Source organism: Tiliqua scincoides, chromosome 1, assembly GCF_035046505.1.
Source record: "Tiliqua scincoides isolate rTilSci1 chromosome 1, rTilSci1.hap2, whole genome shotgun sequence".
Lineage (NCBI taxonomy): Eukaryota > Metazoa > Chordata > Lepidosauria > Squamata > Scincidae > Tiliqua > Tiliqua scincoides.
This window is the reverse complement of record NC_089821.1, coordinates 283,413,112-283,435,821: the sequence shown is the minus strand read 5'-3', so window position 1 is coordinate 283,435,821 and position 22,710 is coordinate 283,413,112. Positions and strand designations below refer to the sequence as shown.

The 22,710-nt window shown below is 42.6% G+C and overlaps 1 protein-coding gene across 9 annotated transcripts in view; it reads left to right on the top strand.

Moving 5' to 3' along the window:
- The window catches only part of AREL1 (apoptosis resistant E3 ubiquitin protein ligase 1), a 37,675-nt gene extending 16,134 nt beyond the window's left edge, over positions 1-21,541 (top strand). For all 9 annotated transcript variants that reach the window (XM_066627137.1, XM_066627147.1, XM_066627175.1 and 6 more), the window contains 13 exons: positions 262-509; positions 3,573-3,650; positions 4,115-4,256; positions 9,368-9,489; positions 12,718-12,793; positions 13,421-13,530; positions 14,798-14,977; positions 15,094-15,219; positions 15,864-15,993; positions 16,081-16,139; positions 17,587-17,676; positions 17,923-18,098; positions 18,518-21,541. In XM_066627137.1, coding sequence (XP_066483234.1) covers positions 262-509; positions 3,573-3,650; positions 4,115-4,256; positions 9,368-9,489; positions 12,718-12,793; positions 13,421-13,530; positions 14,798-14,977; positions 15,094-15,219; positions 15,864-15,993; positions 16,081-16,139; positions 17,587-17,676; positions 17,923-18,098; positions 18,518-18,620 — 1,640 coding nt within the window. In that variant the 3' untranslated portion in view covers positions 18,621-21,541. The remainder of the gene's footprint in view (positions 1-261; positions 510-3,572; positions 3,651-4,114; positions 4,257-9,367; positions 9,490-12,717; positions 12,794-13,420; positions 13,531-14,797; positions 14,978-15,093; positions 15,220-15,863; positions 15,994-16,080; positions 16,140-17,586; positions 17,677-17,922; positions 18,099-18,517) is intronic.
- Positions 21,542-22,710: the final 1,169 nt, after the last annotated feature.

Genomic DNA, 22,710 nt, shown 5'->3' with positions numbered 1-22,710 from the left:
TTCAGACTTGAGCAATGCACAACTGTGTATCCTTCGCACAGTTGGATCCTTCCCAGTGCAGCACAAATTAGTGTTGGTTCCCTCTGTCATGAAGGATTGTCCTCCCATAATTCATGAATCATGTATTTATTTCATTGAGTCCAGCCTCCTTAACTAGCAGGTTTTAAACACCCAGCTGCTATGACCTATTTCGAATGTGTTTGTGTTTATGTGTGTAGACTACATTTGTCTTTTACACTTAATCTTTCTTGTATCTTGTAGAGAATGAGAAGAATATTGTAGAGCGAAATGTTTCTACCTCAGGGGTCAGTATCTATTTTGAGGCCTATCTTTACAATGCTAGTAGCTACACCAACACTCAGTGGCATCTTCCACCCATGCATTTGGGTTCTTCTCAGCGTCGACCTTCCACTGCTACCGAAGATGAAGACGAAGACTCTCCCTCTGACAGCCAGACCCCTGAGAAAGTGAAGAAACCTAAAAAGGTGTATTGTTATGTTTCACCCAAGGTAAGAATGCCTTGCTTATATTTCAAACAATATGAAACCTTTCTTGCATGGCACCCATTATGTATGACTGCTGTTGTTGCTCACCTTCAAGGATCACTTTAGCCTGGCCATTGGCTGTTATTACTGTTTTGACTTATGCATTGTGCTGGGAGTCAAAACTAGGAGAGAAGTATAGGGTAAATCTGCAGAAAGATGTTGAATATCAAATTGTCCAGGCCATCCTTTGTCCTCACTGTATTAACCAGAGATTTGATTTGAACTATGGCTGAATTTGGTTTAATGGTTTGGACCACGGGTGCTCAAAACCTGACCTGGAGGCCATTTGCAGCCCTTGGCGACTCTCAATCCGGCCTGGGGGAGCCCCCAGTCTCCAATGTGCCTCTGGCCCACCACAGACTTTCTGGAGCCCACGCTGATCCAATGCGACTGCTCTTAGTGTGAGGGCCAACTGTTTGACCTCTTGTGCTAGCTCCGGGCCGAGAGCTCCCTCCGCTGCTTGCTGCTTCACATTTGTGAAGCAGAAGCAAAGGAAAAGCCAGCCTTGCTTTGCACAAGGCCTTTTATAGGCCTTGAGCTATAGTGAGACCTTCATTTATTCAAATACATTCCATCTCTAATATAATCATTTATGTAAATTTTTTCAAATTTAAAATGTAAATTCTTTTTTTTCCTGGCCCCTGACACAGTGTCAGAGATATGAGTGGCCCTCCTGCCAAAAGGTTTGGACACCCCTGGTTTAGTCTGTGATGGTTGAAACTGAGAATGAAATGTTAAAGTGATTCCTTTTTTTGGGCTGACAACTTTTCAGCTCACAAATCTGCAACAGAATGTGTTAGCAGGAGGGCACAATAACATGAATAAATAACTAATGCTTGAATTGCAGCAAAAATTGTAACTGCAGGAACTGGTTTATTTTAATCACATATACAGGTGGAGCCTATTTATCCACGTTAGTTCCGTTCCGTGACTCGGCGTGATTAACAAAAAATACATTGTGCTAAATTCCATAGAGTTACGCAAATACACTGCAGCCTGACACTTCCGGATGGAAGGAAACTAAGGCAGCTGTTAACAATCCCCTCCCCTCCGCACTCAGCCCTCCCTGTTGCCAGCTGCCCAGCTTCCTTCACAGTTGGGATGCTGATTTTTTAAGAGTCCAGCCCTAATGCATTTCTACTCGGAAGTAAGCCCCATTCCAGTCAATGGGGCTTGCTCCCAGGAAAGTGTGGAGAGGATTGTAGGCTATATCTCTTGCTTTGCTTGGTGGGAAGGCTTGCCCTCTTCAGCCTCTTTGCTGGCTCAGGGGCTCCAGGAGTGTTACTGTTCCTTTGCAAGGGGAACCTCTTCCAGGGCTATTTCCCTGCCTGGGCAAGGCAGAGCCTTTTTGCAGTGTTTTGGGCTGCCTGGGAATGGATCGAGGAGCTAGTGTAGGGCAAAGGAGGCAAAGGTGTGCGTGACTTTTGGTTCCCCCACCCCATTCGCATTGAGACAATCTGCAGATAAAAAATCAGTGGATAAATAGGTTCCACCTGTACTGCCAAAAAACCCGGATGACTAATATGTGGAGTATTGCTGAAAGGTTAACAGTTGTAAGATTGAGAGAGTAGGCAGAACACAAAAAAGTTGGGAAAGATTTGGGATCTTGAATTTTGGAAGCAAAAATACAATGGCTCGTATCCCAAGTTGTCCCTCTTGTGAAAGGAGGCTTGCCCGTGTGAACAATCGCACAAAGTTATTGCTCACAGAAATCAGAATGGAGTCTTTACTTAGCTTTGAGTTTTGGAGTCCATTGCAAAAAAAAAGTCACATCCAAAATTGTCAATATCTTTATTATGCAATTTTTTCTGCATGCATTTGTGCAACTGTTCACAAAACACCACAAAAATGTCTATTTTCCTTGTGTGCTCCTTAGGATAGAACCCAGTATCAGTAACCCTAAGTATGTATACATTCTTTTCAGTGTTATAAACAGTTTTCTCATTTACAGGTGGACTCTCATTATTCGCGAGAATTCCGTTCCTGGAACCCACGCAAATACTGAATTTCGCGTGAAACCAAGTCATGCAAAATTCGGAGTCCACCAGCTCCGAACGCGACCAGAGCCTTCCTCCGGTCGTGTCCAGAGCTGTTCTGAGGCCTGTGGAGGCCGCGTGCAGCCTCCACAGGTCTCAAAATGGCCACCAGCGGTCCTAGAGAGGCACTTCCAGTTTTTGCCTGAAGTGCCTTTCTTGGACCTTTGGGGGCCTTTCTGAGGCTTGTGGAGACTGTGCACGGCCTCCACTGGCCTTAGAAGAGCCTCTGGAGGCGACTGGAGCTTAGCTCCAGTCGCCTCCAGAGGGCTCAGGTGAGGCCAAGTCTGGCTCCACGCTGGTCCTCTAGACCCTTGTTGAGCCAGATTCGAAGATAGAATATAGGCAGAGCCTCTATTTGTGAAATTTCTAACTTACTGTAGATACAGGCCTATAGGGTGAGAAATTTCTGCCAATAAATCAAGCTTAGATCATCGCTTTATCTGTGAGGTCACTCAGGGGTCAGAGTTCTTCAAGCAAGTCAGAACCAAGAGAAGCATGTAGAGCCTCTGGCTTAACATACAAGGCACCTTGAAGAAGAATTTGGTTCTCCTGCAGTGGTTCCCAACTTTTTTTCACTTGCATACCCCTTGGCAGCACACTTCCATAAATTGTAGCCCCCATATTAGCAAAATGTTTGTAATTAATATTAATAATATATGCCTTTATCTCCTCTATGAAAATCCATACTTCATGTATTCATCACAGTATTTTCTCTTTTTATCTGTTTGAAGAACTGAAGACTATGCCCTTTCACTGTTTTGCACCAGAAGTGTCCTGAGAGAGTTTTCCTTTTCCTTTCTATTTTATTGCTTAACAGGGGACTAGAGCATGAAAATTCTATGTTTGGAATGATACTGAGCTCACTGTCCTTTTTTTAGGGGGAAAAAACACCTTTTTTCCCTTGGACTTGTCCACTGTTGAGCTTTTTCAGGGTAGTGCGTTCATGAAAACATTACTGTTAATGGGTTTCTGTTTTCTTTGACTTCAAAAGCAATTCTCAGTGAAGGAGTTCTACTTGAAGATCATTCCTTGGCGCCTCTTTACCTTTAGAGTATGTCCTGGCACCAAGGTAAGTTGTTGAACGTCTTATGGGGTAGGTTTTTTCTTTTTGTTCGGGTTTTTGTTTCTTTCTCCCTCTCTTATTCAGGAAAATTCTTATCTGGAAAGAGTTATTCCCATTTACTAACTGAAATCACAGAAGCTTACGATAATCTGTCATAATTATAGAAGATGCTTGTGAGCCCACTGTGGTTTTCTCCTCCATTGTGTCCTGCTCCTAGTTGTAATTTTCTGTTTCTTGTAATTCTTTCTGCCTCTCCTGGTGAAACATGTACTGAGGCTCATTCTGCATGCAGTGGAATTCATAAAACCATAATCTCTGCTGGGTGCTTGATAGCAGCTCTTCTACTAATTGGCTGTATGTGGGTGGAGACCCAAGGGGATGCGCACAGCAGATAATCTTGCTACATCTTTTCTATGTGCTCTGCTTTTTCTGGTGAATGATGGTTTCTTCCCCCATCTCTTTGCTGCTAGTTTTCTTATCATGGGCCTGATCCTGTGCACAAGCTGCTGACGTTGGTGGTGGATGATGGAATTCAGCCTCCTGTGGAACTCAGTTGCAAGGAGAGGAACATCTTGGCAGCCACTTTCATTCGCTCTCTGCATAAAAATATAGGTAAAAGTGTCACAGATATAAGATTCCGTGGCCCAGAATATAGCCCAGTCAACATAAAATAAAGTACTGCTGGGCATTCTTTTGTAGTACAGGCTGCAAGCATTCTCATCAGAGACTGCCACTCATCCATGTTCTGTACTCCATGAGAACATTGGAACTAAAATGCAGAGTAATTTAGCTTGTCTTAGAACTGTGATTGTAGAGCAACCCTGAGCTTTCTTCTCCTTCCTCAAGCAGTTTTGTGTGTGGAGTCAGTAACCTGGCAGATACATTCTGTACCAGTTGTAGTTTCAAACAACCTTCATAAGCAGCCCCACATAAAGTGTGAGTTGCAGATCTGCTATCTAATAGCATCTCTCTTGTGCAAGTTTAATTTCAAATTGTTAGCGCTCATCCACACCATCACTTACTCTAGACAGTGATACTGAACTTTTCTAGCCTCCCTGACTAAAGATGGAAATGAGAGAGAGAGAGAGAGAGAGAGAGAATGCTGCGTGTCAACCACATATTGGTAATGCCCAGCTCCAAAACTGTGGATGACCTCCCCCAGTCATTTCATGTATATGTTTAAAAGGGCTGGGGAAAAAGGGACAAGATGGAATCCTGAAGGACCCTTTTAAACCAATAGCCAGGGCATCAAGCAGGAGTCCACTATTTGCCCCCAATACCAACCAAAGCAAACCAAGGCAGCTTCCTAAGTTAAAATCATAAACAAAACATATTTTGTTTTACTTTGCTTTATTTGTCTTTATTTTTGAAGCAAAGCAAAACAAAATATAGCAGCAATACAAGCAAAGTTGTTGGCAAAATTAGCCAGAGAACTATCAAGCAGCAAAAAAAACCTTTTCTGACATTGGCCTTCTCTGAAGCTAATTGGAAAAAAGTGTCTTAATGGCACCTGAAGGAAGACAATGTAGGAACTAGATGGACCTCCAATGGTGGGGCATTCTACAAAGTTGGCACTACTATTGAAAAGGCTGTGATCCTAATGGATGCCTGCCACACAAAGGCACCTGGAACTGGGCCTCAGATGGTGATAGAAAATATTATTATTATTAACAGTATTTATATGCCACTTTTCAACAGAAAAATTCACAAAGCAGTTATAAGACGGCACAGATCTGCAAAAGTACTCCTTCAAATACCTGGGTCTAAAACATTTAGTATTTTAAAGGTAAAAACCAACAGCTAGAATTGAGTCAAAGGTAGCGTTCTCTGAAGTGCTACCTGTTCCACGCGCAGGGCCAGCTAGGCAGGCGGAGATCAGGGGTCTCAATGCGTGGATGAGACGGTGGTGTAGGGAGGAGGGGTTTAGATTCGTTAGGCACTGGGGAACGTTTTGGGACAAGCGGGGCCTGTACAAGAGGGACGGGCTCCATTTGAACCAGAATGGAACCAGACTGCTGGCGCATAACATTAAAAAGGTGGCAGAGCAGCTTTTAAACTGATCCCTGGGGGAAGGCCGACAGGAGCCGAGGGGCATCCGGTTCGGGACTCCTCATCCCTATGGGATGAGGATGGGGAGGTTAGAGAACAACAAGACAAAGGCAGGGTAGGAGAAGAAATTGGGAAAGGTAGGGTGATGGGATGTGATAAACGGTTTGGCACAATGAGAGGATGCGGGGACAAAGGAGCGAATAAGCAGCCCATCCTGGGGCATTCCGTGTATAAATGCTTTTATGCGAATGCCCGAAGTCTACGAGCAAAGGTGGGAGAACTGGAATGTCTGGTGACAAGGGAAAATATTGACATAGTGGGCATAACGGAAACCTGGTGGAATGCGGAGAATCAGTGGGATACCGCAATCCCGGGCTATAAACTCTACAGGAGGGACAGGCAGGGGCGTGTTGGAGGTGGGGTGGCCCTTTATGTTAAGGAAGGGATAGAATCCAGCAAAGTAGAGATTGAAGGTGGGTCCGACTCCACCGTAGAATCTCTGTGGGTTAAATTACCAGGCTTGTGCAGCGATGTAATACTGGGGGTGTGCTATCGTCCTCCAGACCAGAAATCTGATGGGGACCTTGAAATGAGGAAACAGATCAGGGAGGTGACAAGGAAGGACAGGGTTGTAATCATGGGGGACTTCAATTATCCTCATATTGACTGGGTCAATTTGTGTTCTGGTCACGATAAGGAAACCGGATTTCTTGACGTGCTAAATGACTGTGGCTTAGATCAGCTAGTCAAGGAGCCCACCAGAGGACAGGTGACTCTGGATTTAATATTGTGCGGTACGCAGGACCTGGTTAGAGATGTAAACGTTACTGAGCCATTGGGGAACAGTGATCATGCTGCGATCCGTTTTGACGTGCACGTTGGGGGAAGAATACCAGGCAAATCTCTAACAAAAACCCTTGACTTCCGACGGGCAGACTTCCCTCAAATGAGGAGGCTGGTTAGAAGGAGGTTGAAAGGGAGGGTAAAAAGAGTCCAGTCTCTCCAGAGTGCATGGAGGCTGCTTAAAACAACAGTAATAGAGGCCCAGCAGAGGTGTATACCGCAAAGAAAGAAGGGTTCCACTAAATCCAGGAGAGTGCCCGCATGGCTAACCAGCCAAGTTAGAGAGGCTGTGAAGGGCAAGGAAGCTTCCTTCCGTAAATGGAAGTCTTGCCCTAATGAAGAGAATAAAAAGGAACATAAACTGTGGCAAAAGAAATGTAAGAAGGTGATAGGGGAGGCCAAGTGAGACTATGAGGAACGCATGGCCAGCAACATTAAGGGGAATAATAAAAGCTTCTTCAAATATGTTAGAAGCAGGAAACCCGCCAGAGAAGCGGTTGGCCCTCTGGATGGTGAGGGAGGGAAAGGGGAGATAAAAGGAGAGATGGCAGAGAAATTAAACGAGTTCTTTGCATCTGTCTTCACGGCAGAAGACCTCGGGCAGATACCGCTGCCCGAACGGCCCCTCCTAACCGAGGAGTTAAGTCAGATAGAGGTTAAAAGAGAAGATGTTTCAGACCTCATTGATAAATTAAAGATCAATAAGTCACCGGGCCCTGATGGCATCCACCCAAGGGTTATTAAGGAATTGAAGAATGAAGTTGCAGATCTCTTGACTAAGGTATGCAACTTGTCCCTCAAAACGGCCACAGTACCAGAAGATTGGAGGATAGCAAATGTCACGCCTATTTTTAAAAAGGGAAAGAGGGGGGACCCGGGAAACTATAGGCCGGTCAGCCTAACATCCATACCGGGTAAGATGGTGGAATGCCTCATCAAAGATAGGATCTCAAAACACATAGATGAACAGGCCTTGCTGAGGGAGAGTCAGCATGGCTTCTGTAAGGGTAAGTCTTGCCTCACGAACCTTATAGAATTCTTTGAAAAGGTCAACAGGCATGTGGATGCGGGAGAACCCGTGGACATTATATATCTGGACTTTCAGAAGGCGTTTGACACGGTCCCTCACCAAAGGCTACTGAAAAAACTCCACAGTCAGGGAATTAGAGGACAGGTCCTCTCGTGGATTGAGAACTGGTTGGAGGCCAGGAAGCAGAGAGTGGGTGTCAATGGGCAATTTTCACAATGGAGAGAGGTGAAAAGCGGTGTGCCCCAAGGATCTGTCCTGGGACCGGTGCTTTTCAACCTCTTCATAAATGACCTGGAGACAGGGTTGAGCAGTGAAGTGGCTAAGTTTGCAGACGACACCAAACTTTTCCGAGTGGTAAAGACCAGAAGTGATTGTGAGGAGCTCCAGAAGGATCTCTCCAGACTGGCAGAATGGGCAGCAAAATGGCAGATGCGCTTCAATGTCAGTAAGTGTAAAGTCATGCACATTGGGGCAAAAAATCAAAAATTTAGATATAGGCTGATGGGTTCTGAGCTGTCTGTGACAGATCAGGAGAGAGATCTTGGGGTGGTGGTGGACAGGTCGATGAAAGTGTCGACCCAATGTGCGGCGGCAGTGAAGAAGGCCAATTCTATGCTTGGGATCATTAGGAAGGGTATTGAGAACAAAACGGCTAATATTATAATGCCGTTGTACAAATCGATGGTAAGGCCACACCTGGAGTATTGTGTCCAGTTCTGGTCGCCGCATCTCAAAAAAGACATAGTGGAAATGGAAAAGGTGCAAAAGAGAGCGACTAAGCTGATTACGGGGCTGGGGCACCTTCCTTATGAGGAAAGGCTACGGCGTTTGGGCCTCTTCAGCCTAGAAAAGAGACGCTTGAGGGGGGACATGATTGAGACATACAAAATTATGCAGGGGATGGACAGAGTGGATAGGGAGATGCTCTTTACACTCTCACATAATACCAGAACCAGGGGACATCCACTAAAATTGAGTGTTGGGCGGGTTAGGACAGACAAAAGAAAATATTTCTTTACTCAGCGCGTGGTCAGTCTGTGGAACTCCTTGCCACAGGATGTGGTGCTGGCGTCTAGCCTAGATGCCTTTAAAAGGGGATTGGACGAGTTTCTGGAGGAAAAATCCATTATGGGGTACAAGCCATGATGTGTATGCGCAACCTCCTGATTTTAGGAATGGGTTAAGTCAGAATGCCAGATGTAGGGGAGAGCACCAGGACGAGGTCTCTTGTTATCTGGTGTGCTCCCTGGGGCATTTGGTGGGCCGCTGTGAGATACAGGAAGCTGGACTAGATGGGCCTATGGCCTGATCCAGTGGGGCTGTTCTTATGTTCTTATGTTCTTATGAGTCTGGAAATGAATAGGTAGCCAATGCAACTCTATAACTTTGGGATAATACAGTTCCAAGCAGTAGTCCCTGATAATAGACAGGCTGCAGCATTCTGGACCAGTTAAAGTTTCTGAAACTTATTCAATGACACACCTATACAAGTGCACTGCAGAAGAAGTAACCAGAGCATGAATAATTGTGGTTGGGTCAGACCTTTCAGAAAAAGAACACAGATGATATACTAGTCAAAGCTGGTACAAAGTGTTCCTGATGGCTGTAGCCATCTGGGTCTTTAGAAGAAGCCCTGGAGCAACAAGCATCCCAAAGCTGTGAATCTGACCTTTTAGGAGGAATATGACCCTGTCTAGAACAGATTGAACAGCCTGTTTGACTGAAGATGCTACAGATTGAACCTGGAACTGTTTGCCTGCAAAGCATGTGATCACTAACCTATAGCCCTTGTTGGTTTCAGGAGGCTCAGAGACTTTTCAAGACAAAGTCAGCTTCTTTCAGAGGGAGCTGCGTCAGGTTCACATGAAGAGACTCCACTCCAAAGTAACCCTGAAAGTCAGCCGCCACACCCTTCTGGAATCGGTGAGTGTGTTTGTGATGCAGAACCCTTGGAGGGTAGCAGATGATGTGTTTTTCATTTTTGAGGAGACTAGATTGTTTCTTTTCTGGGTATATGTTTGTTCTTTCACTTAGCTTCAGAGGGATGAGAATGGGATGGGGTCAGGGGAATAATTCTTAATTGCATGTAATTGTGTACCATCCTCTTAAGCTTATGGCATGGAAAGCAGCCAAAGAAGTCTGCCATAAGCAGATCATTTGTTCTTTGTATCTCAGCAAAGACTAGTGGGAAGTTGGTCTGTGTGGTGGTAGTTCTTTGTAGAATTTTTGTGTTTGTGTAGCTACTGTTCTCCCTGCTTATGAACCAATTGAGCTCAAAGGCTTCAACAGTGTCTCATTTTCACAATTTCCCCACTAAGATATTTCTCTAGGATATTGTCTCTCATTCAGGTTAATGTGCAAGGAATTATTCTTCAAAAGAGACTCCGCTCTCATGTCTGGTTGTGTGGATCAATTGTACTTCAGCAGTAGTGGAGAAGGAAAGGGTTACTCATTCCTCAGTGGAAGGGTGACTCATTCTTAGTGCTGCCCTGGGAGCCCCATTATCGGGGTGGGGGGAAGGGTGGGATATAAATCTTTTAAATAAACTGATAAATGAAATAGTTAATTTGATTCATATTACACTGAGGGTCACTTACGACCCAGTCCTAAACACTGCACCAGCAGAATACTCATTCCACTAGCATGCGCCGCTGCAAACGTACTGTAAAGCATTTTGCAACAGTGCAAGGCCCAGGCACACAGGCAGGAAGACCGGAGCCATCCTACTGGTGGCCAGGACACCTGTCAGCTCAGATAAGTCCACCATGGGCATGTGGCGGAGATGGGACAGGATGGGTGGATTGGACCTGGGAGGAGGCGGGATCTGCAGCACTAGCACACCATATCCAAATGCACTTGCACAGATCAGTATGGACTTGTGCCCACATCAAGCTGGCACACGTTCATAAAAACATAAGAGCCCTGCTGTATCAGACCAAAGGCCCATCTAGCCCAAATTCCTATATCTCACAGTAGTTCACCAGATGCCTCAGGGATCCTGTTGCTATTCCCTTCTCCCTTGCATCTGGCATTTAGAGATAGTCTCCTTCTAAAATCAGGAGGTTGCATATACCCATCATGGCTTGTAACCTGCAATGGACCTTTCCTCCATAAATCTGTCGAATCCATGGGTCTGACACATAGTGACTTGCTGGGACTTACCCTGAGATGTCCAGCAGCCAAAAATTTTCCTGTGGGAAACAGCAGTAGCTGCACAGGCGCCACTATATTTCTATGCAGGGATTTAGATAGGATTGGGCTGTTAGTCCTGGCAGAATTTACCCTTGAGTGGCTATGCAGTTCCTATCATCCTATCATGAATAGTGATGTACTTTGAATGCAAGAGGGATTTATCTTTAACACAAATTGGAACAGTAATGTTGGTGTAACTGCTTCATGCAGCTCAGAATAGATATTTATTGCCAGTGACTCATTGTGAAAACCATTTTTAATTCCTAAAATAATTCTCCATTGAATCCCAGTCTCCCTGTCATTATGCAGTCTTACAAAATAATTAGTTCTAACTCTAGTGCTGCTGACAGCTAAGATCAGGGGAATTAAACTTCTAGTGTGGAAATTAAAACTCTTGATGTGGAAGTTGTAGCTTACTGTGAATGTGGCCAGAGAGTAGGCTCTCATTAGTGAGCAGCAAAAGGCTTAAAATCATTTGATTTTGCAAAGTCTGAGCTAAGGGTGGCCGCCTGGAATTTCTAACCCACTGATTGTTGTTGTGACTCCAACCATGCAACAATACCTATGCTAAAGACTATGCCTAGGTACTTCTAGTTACTTCCAAAATTTTGTCTAAAGTAGTCTTGTGGGATCAGTGCATTAAAAATGTGAATATACATAATGAACATAAGCCTGAAACAATTTATTCGTAAGGCAAGCAGGCTGATAATTAATAAGGAATATAAATCTTGCAAGAACTGATTGAAGATTGAAAGACTGGTTGGTACATGGATCACCTCTCTCCCGTTGTGGGTCCAACACTGAGCCAGCAGCCTGCAAGAGGACAGCTCTCACCTCCTCCCCATCAAGGCAGTCCCAGTTGATCTGCCACCTGAAACAGCAATGGCTGTTCAGTTCCATCTCTCAAATTTCATCACCCTCCCTGCATACAGCCGTATTCCTAACAGCAAGCACACAAACAAAATTGCCTCCCCCTTTTTGTATGCTGGAGTGTGTGTCAACCAGTGCCATTCACTTCCATGGCCACTTTCTCTAAGCCAGTGGTTCTCACGCATTTAGCACTGGGACCCACTTTTTAGAATGAGAATCTGTCTGGACCCACCGGAAGTGGTGTCATGACCAGAAGTGACATCATCAAGCAGGAAAATTTTTAACAATTTAAGGCTACAATCCTATCCACACTTACCCAGGAGTAAGTCCCATTTACTATCGTTGTTAAAAGCATATACCTGGTAGCCTGTTAAATGTACAGATGAGTCACATTCCCCCAAATGCAGTCACATACCGTATTAGCATCAAGTCTAATATATTAAAAATAAAATATTGAAATGAGTGTCTATGACCCACCCATGAGTGAAATGACCCACCCGATATCAGCTCTTGACCCACCTAGTGGTCAAACCCACAGTTTGAGAAACACTGCTAAGCTGACTAGAGCTCCTCCTACCCAGCCAGAAGAGGAGGCAGTGGCAGAAGCAAAATGACAGGACCCTCCCCCCTCCCCACTGTACTGAAAGAAGAAGAGATGGGATCAGGGGTGGCTGGATGCTCTGGAGGTGGACAGTGGGCACATGGTGGAGCCTGCGCCCATCCACCATTTCAGCTAGCTTGACTCATCTTACCTCTTGGCTGTGCTGGCCCTGCTCCCCATCCTTGTCATCCCCATTGGCCTGTATGACGCAAGAACAAACTGGAAATCTAGAAGGAGCAAGAGTCAGAAATTTTCAACTGGGTTTGATAAGATTTGGGTGGAGTGAGAAGGTTTATAGATGATATAAAACCAAGTAGTGCTATATAAACTCCCTTTTTGGAGCTCTAGAGCAAGATTTCTTATCCTTTTCTTTGCTCATGTCCCCATTCGGAGTCTCATTTACCTTGTCTCATTTACATTTACGGAGTCTCATTTACATTCAGAGTCGCAAACATCAGTTGATGCTATACTTTTCATCCTATTCCCAGTCTCTGAAAGCAACACGGAATTTTTCTGTTTCTGACTGGAGCAAAAACTTTGAAGTGATTTTCCAGGATGAAGAAGGTGAGCTAATTTGTCATTGCATCAGTGCAGTTAGAGAGAATGATGTTAAAAAAAAGACTATTCTGCTTTGTGCTGTGCTATTCATGACTGACTCGAATATTCATGGCATTCATTAGCAATATAACATGTGCCCACTTTTTATGTGTAAAATGATTATTTTGCTTCAGAAAATAAATTTAAGGATGCTTGACAGCTTTTATGGAAGCCTTGAAATCTTGCATATTATCTCTCAAGCATTCACAAATTTATTTTCTGAAGCAAAATTATTTTACAAATAAAAAGCATGGGCACAGTTTGTATTGCTAACCCAAAGTATGATAACGATGTAGAAAAACTAATATGCTTGTCTAGGGTTTTTTTGGGGGGGAGGATTCTGACCCAATTAATATAGCTGACAGTCTTTGTTAAATTGCCTGAATACAGAGAGTGACTCCCAATACAAAAGAGTAACAGGCAAGGGAAGATTAATGAATACAAATGTATTGCTCCTTTGACAAGTACTGTTCCACAGGAACTGTATGCAGTGGTATTATTCCATATAAGAAAATGGTGGTTTTCCTGCCACTGTCTTGGAATATACAGTGCCCTCAAGATCTAATCTGATCTTGTACCTTTTCTGTCTTGTAGCCTTGGACTGGGGAGGTCCTCGCAGAGAATGGTTTGAATTGATCTGTAAAGTTTTATTTGACACTACCAATCAACTTTTTACTCGCTTCAGTGATAACAACCAAGCACTGGTAAGTTTCTTTTCTGTTCATTGGTGGAAATATAAAATATTGTATCTAACTATTCATGAGATTTATGCCCTGCTTTTCAAAGTTACCAAAGTGACAATAATAATAATAATAATAATAATAATAATAATAATAATACTTTATTTTTATCCCGCCCTTCTCCCTAACGGGACCCAGGGCGGCTAAAAAGTATCATACAAGCAATAAAAAAGTATCATACAAGCAGCAGTAACTCTAAAATCAGGATAAAAGAAAGCTAATAGCTATCTCAAGCAGGAAGGTCTTCAGTCTGTACCTGAATACGACCAGAAAGGGAGCCACTCTGATATCCCGCTGGAGCAGTGGTTCTCACACATTTAGCAATGGGACCCACCAGGACAAAATGAGAATCTGTCAGGACCCACCAGAAGTGATGTCATGGCCAGAAGTGACATCATCAAGCAGGAAAATTTTTAACTATCCTAGGCTGCTTGTGTCGTCTCTTCAGACAATCATTTATCAGTTGATTAAATCATATTTTCTTATTAACGTGGTTTATGGTGGGAGTATTTACACTCTTCTCCATCCTCTTTTGTATTTGTCCTTTAGACAGAATTTCAATACAGGATGTACAGTCTATTCATTGATTGATTTAATGTCCAGTCCTATCCAATTTTCTAGCAGTGATAGAGCCTTGCCAAAAGGGCATGCACTGCATCCTGTGATTTGGGGGGTAGTCACAGAAGCCTCCTCAAATTAACATTTGTTCCCTTACTTTGGGCTGCAACGCACCTGCATCAGGGCTAGAAAGTTGGATGGGATTGGACTCTAGGATATTGTTCAGATTTTACAGTTTTTAAACGAAACTGTTGTGCCAAAGCCTCTATGATATGTCCTCATAATGTGCATGAATGCTTCTGTGGCTGCACTTCATGAATGTATTTATACATATTATGCCTCTACGGGTGCAGAAACCCAGCTTTCAGATGGTTAACAGCCCAATCCTATCCATACTTTCCTGGGAGTAAGCCCCATTGACTCTAATGGGACTTACTTCTGAGTGGACATGCATAGGATTGGGCAGCCTATCCTATTTTCTTATGAATATGGTCATACAAAAGGTGTCTCTTCTAGTCTATACGGAGGTCTGCACTTTGTTTAGATCAAGAGCACTATTCCAGAGATGTGAAGGCATGTAAATATAATGTATAAGAAGTGTGCAAGTTCCCTCACCCCCAGTTGAAAGCAATTACTGTGGCCATAGCTGTGATATTAACTTCCTTGTTTACAGGTACATCCAAATCCCAACCGACCTTCTCATCTGCGACTGAAAGTGTATGAATTTGCAGGGCGCTTGGTTGGAAAGTGTCTTTACGAATCATCATTGGGAGGCGCCTACAAACAATTGGTGAGAGCTCGTTTCACTCGATCTTTCTTGGCTCAGATCATAGGACTGCGAATGCATTATAAGGTAGCATCACCCTTGGCTTTTACTATGTTTTTTTTCAGTGTTACAAAACATTGGTCCACAGCAAGAACCAAATTTCATTTTTCTTCTCTTCTTTCCCGTGCTGTTTGTTCTGTCAGTATTTTGAAACAGATGATCCAGAGTTCTATAAATCTAAAGTATGCTTCATTCTGAACAATGATATGAGTGAGATGGAACTAGTATTTGCTGAAGAAAAATACAGCAAATTGGGGCAGCTTGAGAAGGTGAGAGATATTATTAGTAGGGTTGGTGCAGTTTAGATTCCTTCCGTCCAATGTGAAAAAGAGCCTGGTCTAAATAAATGATTCTTAATCTTTTGTGCATTGTGCACCTCCAGGAGAATTTTGAACAGCTCAAGTATCCCCCATATTTCTTTTGTTTTATTTTATTTATGTGCTACTTTCCTGAAATTGCCTTGAGCATATATGGGAAAAAGTGGAACTTTAACAAAATTGCTCCCTTCTGACGATATCAAAAAACTTCATAAGAAAAATCAATAAGGAGGCCAAAAGCAATAAATATTGTGACCAATAAGAAAATATATTGGCCAAATATAGTAGTCAGGGCCAAATTCAAACATGTTTAAAAATGGTCCCTGACCAGCCCAAAAAATATGCATCAAGGCAATTTTAAAAAAAATTATACATTGTGCACTTGATTACATTGTACAAAAGAATTTCATGCACCCTCAAGTGCTTGACTTTGATAAAAATGAGCTTGAGGTTATCTGTGGTGCAGACCCCAGAGTTTAAGGACCCCTGTACTAAATAGTATGAGAGAGATGTGAAGGGTTCTTTATTCTGTGCATTTAAGGTGTAATTTTTCAACCTCCACAGTAACTTTCTCTGTTTTTATTTCTTTTTTTTAGGTGGTTGAACTGGTAACAGGTGGTGCACAAGTGCCAGTAACCAATGAGAATAAAATTTTCTACCTGAATCTGCTTGCACAATACAGACTGGCCAATCAGGTTAGAGAGGAAGTGGATCATTTCTTGAAAGGTAACGTGATTTGTGGTTTCTGTTTTGTTCTATGTCTTTTCTTGGTTGTTGTGAGCCTTATTTATATATCCTGCTGTTCTCTTTCAGGTCTTAATGAACTGGTACCTGAAAACCTTCTAGCTATTTTTGATGAAAATGAACTTGAGGTAAGATTGGATGTTGCTGTCTTCAAGACTGCTGTGCCTTCTTTCTTTCTCGGATACTTAATTGTGAGATAGTTGCGGCAAATTGGAATTCCTCTTCTTGAACTCTACATGTGTGTAAAGTGTTACGGGACTCCCACATAAACCAGGTGAAGCATTTTGAACAACAGCAAAGGCAAATGTTGATTCAGAAGAGTGTACCTATCCTTTGGTGGTACTTAAGCTTTGTTGAGCAGTTTGGAATGCAGTATGCCTCCCCAACCCCTTGAACATTTGCTCTTCATTTCCTCCTCTTTATAAGGAAGCTGCCATTAGATGATTCAATGGCCCCAGGACTGCAAAAATTCCCTCCCAATCCTGTTAAAGTTACTACTTCAGCTGAGATTACCTTACCCATTATCACTACTCACTTTCTCTACTATTTCTCTAGCCTGGTATCTGGAAGCAATGCCTTCATAGGGTTGTTGTATGGAGCAGTCATCTTGCTGTGATTTTTATAAAACTAATGTTGAAAATGAAGGCACAGCTGTAGAAGATATGCCATTTTCGAGATATATCTTAGATTGCGTTGTGTTCAAGCCAATGGGTTTTTTTTTAAAAAGCTGCATATTGTAAGAGGGCAACTCAAATGTCTTTTCCAAGTCACCAAATGCCTAATCCTGCTTTATAGCAGAAAGTCTGTGGCTGGAATTCTATACAGTTACTTGGGAGTGAGGTAAATGGAAATTACTTCTGAGTAGACTTGCATATGCTTTTGTTGTGAAGCTTAATTGTTTAAGAAGTAGCCTGGTTTTCATATACTATATTAGTGGTTCCCAAACTATGAGCCGTGGCTCCCTGGGGAGCAGCAGAAACCAATTCGGGAGCCACAGAATCTTGAAAAAACCTATACTGTGTATAAGATTGTAGCCCTAATGGGAAACTGTGACCAATGGCCCAGCAGGTCAAGGGAGCAAGAAGCTGAAAAGCTTTGGGAACCACTGTACTATATCTTTCTGCTCTTTTTAGCTTCTGAGCAAGGATTTCTTAGCTAGAAAACTGAAAGTTTATGCTGTGCTTTGCCCAAATGTTTAATTTAGGTACTTTTGGCTTGCATTGAGTCTATACTCTCAGACAGTACAGAGGAACTGTTTGTTAGACTTTTATCACCTAAGCCAGTGTATGGTAGTACCAGTGGAAATGGCAGCTACTTGGAAATGATGTTGTCTTTCATTTTATATTGTAGTAATATGTTGCTGCTCTCTTTCCACTGTATCCTTTTTAGATAATAGGAGACTGCTGTTTTACTTTGTAACTTAAACACTTAGTTGTAGGACATACTTTATATTGAACTGTAGAGCCACACCCCTAATTCAGATTTCTGAGCACTGGCTAGGGGTGCAGGACTATGTTAACTAACTGATTTCTGGTTTGAAGGGAAAACTAGAACCCAGCACTTCTTTTCTTGCAGTTGCTTATGTGTGGTACTGGAGACATCAGTGTCTGTGATTTCAAAGCACATGCTGTGGTAGTGGGTGGTTCTTGGCACTTCCGAGAGAAGGTAAGTAGAATTTTACTGGGGCTTTTTTTCCTGTGTTGTACGCTACCTTGAGTGCTCTGTATATTTTGAGGGAAAGGCAGGATATATATCATTTAAGTAAATACAATTTTTAATTCATTCTGTGCTATGTCCATGTAACTGGGTGCCTGTGATGTTCCTATACTGCTTGTTTTGCAAGGGCTTAAGTAGGACTTTCCACCCTAAAATGTTATCTTTGCTTCCCTGATCTCTTACTGTATTTTTAAGGTTATGCAGTGGTTTTGGACTGTGGTCTCCAGTTTCACACAGGAGGAACTGGCCCGGCTGTTGCAGTTCACCACTGGCTCTTCTCAGCTGCCGCCTGGAGGATTTGCTGCACTCTGTCCATCTTTCCAGATCATTGCCGCTCCAACACACAGTACACTGCCAACAGCTCATACTTGGTGAGTTTCTATCAAGGACTATCGAACTGCATAAGTGAGTGTGATTCACTTGTCTGTAGCAAGTCTCCCTTATGGGCAGTGTCCCCTTAATTTATCTTCTAGTATTTTGAGACTCTGTTAAGGCTATTGTGCTGCTCATTGTAGATAAGTGGTGACCAAACAGTAACACTGGTAACAGTTTCTGAACAGTTTCTTGGTAAAACACACATGCTTTCATAATTTCTTAGCCAATGGAAAAGGGTATGTGTGGGCATTTATTTAGCTTTATAATATTTTTACCCTGCCTTTCTCACACTACTGTGGGTACTCAAGGTGGCTAACCAAGGTAAATGTACATACAATAAAGTTACCCATAAACCAACCAATTGAGGAGCAGCAAGCATTTCATGGTATGTAATGGTAATTGTTTTTTCTTTCAGTTTTAACCAGCTGTGCCTCCCCACTTACGATTCCTATGAAGAGGTGCACAAGATGCTGCAGCTGGCCATCAGTGAAGGCTGTGAGGGTTTTGGCATGCTCTGACTGCAGCAGAAGGAGCCGATCTAGCTTCCTTGGTTCCTCAGCTAAGGCCTAGAACCTCTTCACTGCTCCGTTCTTGCAGTCATCTAAGAGCAATGGAGACAGAGGAGGGAGCACCATGCCAACAGGAATGTAGTCAATCCATGATGTAACATGGAGGCCTCCCCATGTCTTTAGTGCTTTATTGGGAGCCCATCTTGCCCCTTTCCCTTCCTGGTTCAGTTCAGCATGGTACATGGAATGCAACGGGATGCATCTGTTATGGTGCCTAATGCCTAACACTTGCATTTCATAGGACATGACATGTCTGATTCTCTGAAGGGAAGAAGCTCATAAACAAAATTGCCATTTGGTACAAGAAAATATTTTATACAGTATTCTGGTTACTTTGGGGTTAAATGGATGAGTATGGAGCTCTGAATCCCCAGAAAATGGGAAGCCTTAATACCTTTCCATGCCTTGGCCCAACATTTCAAATAGATAATGCTCCTTTAACTTGTTTGTTACTGGAGAACATAAAACCATTCACTCTTCCTCCTTTTTCTTTTTTAGTACCTGATCCTTTAGGGCTTTTAGCTCTCTTAGTTACTTTGAACTCACTCTTGCCAGTACTTGTTCTTACTGGAAAGGGAAGGCAGCATTTCTGTTTTGGAGCACAAATGCTGGCCCTGGCAGTGACAATGTACTACCTCCACCAGGAGCTGGTAATAGGATGTCCTTTTGTAGTGGCTATGACAGAACTAGAAAAAGAGCTTCCTCTGCAACGATTTTTATGATAGTGCTCATTAACTTAACAAACACTAGTTGTTGCCCACCCATCCTAATGCTATTTTCTCAGAGAGGATGGATATATGTGTCTAGGTCTAATGCCTGTTCCAGCACTTATCGTTTAGGGTACTTTGGAAGCAACGGAGGTAGGCCAAGAGGCAGCTATTATTGTGTACATCAAGTCTACATGTGTTTAAAAGTGCAATGGAGTGATCATCAAGTCTACATGTGTATAGAAGTACAGTGGGGTGATAAGTATTGGACAAAGCCATGTACTTCAAGTCTGTCTCCCATTCCACAGAGTCTGGTGTCTACCTCTACCACATGGCATCAAAAGTCTCATATTTCAGGCAGAAAATGGTTAATAAGGCATTGGTACCTTCTCTTGCATTCTGGTTCCTAAGCATTCCATGAATTTTGCTGAAGATTAAATTGGAGCTGCTTATGCAGAGGTATCAAAGTAGGCCTACTAGATACCACACAGCACATTCTTTAATCTCAAGTGGAAGATGGTGTGAGCTGTCATTGTGAAAGTGTTAAATATCTCTTAATTCTAACACTGTCCTCTCTACCACTCCCATTTTCCTGGCAATAAAGGAGTGGAAATTCAGGGATTCCTACTGACAATTGAGCCAGTTTTTGTCAGCAACGCCAAAATCTGATTGAATTGTAAAAGTGAATGTTTTGTTGGCACCCCAAGTGCATTTCTCCTGGTCAGGAAAAAGATATTGGTGGCTGGTTTCTTAGTGAGAAGAGCCTATAGTGTGACTTTCTGGATTGAGGGAGTTTTTTCCAGGGCTGGAATCTCAATTGGGTGTTTCAGAAAAATACAGTTGTGCCAGCTTTTCCGATAATTTTGCCATAGTTTGGTAATGTAGCTTTCTTGAGATGACGGATGGATAGGACTCTCTTCTTCTCTCCCTCCCCAATTGCCGTGTTCTTTTCTAGCATAAGCAGAATTATTTGCAAAATAGAAGGTAAAAAAGGTTTGCAAACTTACTTAATTAAACTGGTCCGTTGTGATATATCTTTACCTGAATGCATAGATATGCATCTGTACAAGCCATTGTTTTGCCAAAAATGTTAGCGCTCTGAGTATTGGGACAACTCAGGGATTCTTTTCCTTTGAGACATGTTTAGAGACCACCACTGTATTTTTCTTTCATGGCAGACCCTTTTTTCTTCCTTCAAGCAGTTACTCCTTGAAAAAGTGAATTTATGCCATCTTATTGCACAAAAGGTGGCTTTTGAAATAATTGCAGTTAGGACTCCTGAATGCTTCTGACACCCATCCATGGACCAAAAGGAGACAATGCTTTGTAGCACAGCCAGTTGGTGGTTGGAGTCGGGGTGGAGGGTACTGCTTGGTGCTGTTCCAGTCCTTTGTCTTGTTTCCAGCCATAGCTCAAGGTTGGTTCTGCTACATCTTCCTCAGGAATCCTCTCTAGTGCTCAGCTGTTTTTATACTAAGGACTGAGTGGCTGGGTATTCAGCAGGCATCCTCTGCTTGAAACCACTCTCCTAATAAAATGTATTTGGCATTTCTTGCCTCTTTGCAGCTGTACAGATGCCAAGGATTTTCTTTTTTTACACAAGCACAGTTGGAACAGTGGTGGATGCTGCTAGTTCTTAGCTCAACTATACACTTGAGTATGTTCTCCTATTCATCCCTGTTATTAGCAGGTTCCATTTTCTCACAAGGCTTCATAATTTCAATGCAGAGAATTTGATTTCCTTAATATTGCTTGTTCTCCCCATAACCTCGTATGTTGTCCTGAGTCCATTATGGGAACATGGTACAGGCTTTGCTTTAATCATCTATACTGTATGTGCGCGTGCGTGCGTGTTCTGAAGAGGTTTCTTCCTTTTCATTGGCCCTTGTTTGTTGCACCTACATTAGATGGATCAGTTTCCAGCAAATGGTACTTTCTTGAATAGTTCTCTATCCCTGGAGCTGCCATGGATACCACAGGACTTCGACTTGGATTGCATCTGAGAACAATCTTGCATGTTTTAGAACCAAGACCTATTAATTTAGCTAGGCCAGGGCTTTTTTCTAGCTAGCCAGTTCCCAACTGAGTTCAGCAAGATTATGTAAGTAAATCTCTAATAGATTATTCTGTAAATAGTTTGTACAATAAATAACATATTTAAAATATGGTGTGTTTGTCACATAATTATGACATTTTGAATTTTTCATTTTTCCCCCCTACAGGCATGCTCTGACAAGGTTTGGTTTTGTTGGAGGTGTGATGACTGTTGCTCAGAGTCTTTTAATACTGGTATCTTGACACACTGAGGGGTAGGTTCATACTACCATGTAAGCCCACAGTTCAGGTGATTGTGAATGAGCCCTGGAGAATCAGAGGTTCATGTACACCCACTCCTCTTCTCCTCAAGTGGCTAGAAGAGGGAACCAAAAGCTTCTGCCTTTGATTTTAAACTAAACCACAGCTCTTTGTGTACTCTGTACTGTTCCTTGAGTTTGGACAACATGCAGAGCTGTGATGTAATTCAAAAGCAAAAGTTTTTGATCCTCTCTTCCTGCACTCAAAGGGGGAAAATAGGCAAGAGAGGAGAACACTAGTCCACAACGCATGCAGGGTCATTTGTGGTACTCTAAAACAATCAGAATAGATGCTTTTCCAAAGACTGATGAGCACAAATTGTTTGTAACTGATTTTGAGATAGTTATGCTTGCACATCTTGAATTTTTCAGAGTTGTTGAACCTCTGTCTGCTAAGTTTCAAGTTAAAAACTCGCTTTGTGCAATAAATCGGGATTATTCCAGCAATTACCTGGGCAGTGCAGATGCTCCAGACTAAAAAGGAGTTGTTATTGTTCGTGCTTAATCTGGAATAACTGTCACCTGTAATTCCATATGTAGTTTCACCACTCCACAGTTTAATTCCCAGTAAATTTTCTTGATTATGTGGTTTAAAACCCCTAAAGTTTAGGTCATTAACATTTTTTAAACTTTCAAAACAATGCATCTGTTTTAGACTCTGTTGTACTAGATCAAATAATGCCCTTAAAATTTATATAAAATTATTTTCTATCAAAAAATCAGTGCTGGAATAGAAACAAAAATAAAGCCAGTAACTCAAATGTAAGAGAAATACATCATAACTCAGTGATGAACTTAATGACAAGCACAGCTTGCCAGAAAGCTCTCAAAAGAACCAGCTTTTAATTAAGTGATGAAAATATTACAAAGCTGTTCGGAGATGATGTTCCCTGCCCAGGGAAGCTCCAAGAATCAATGCAACTACTGAGAGGGCCTTGATGTGGGTTCCTGGCCATCTTGCCCCTGAAAAGGAGAAGA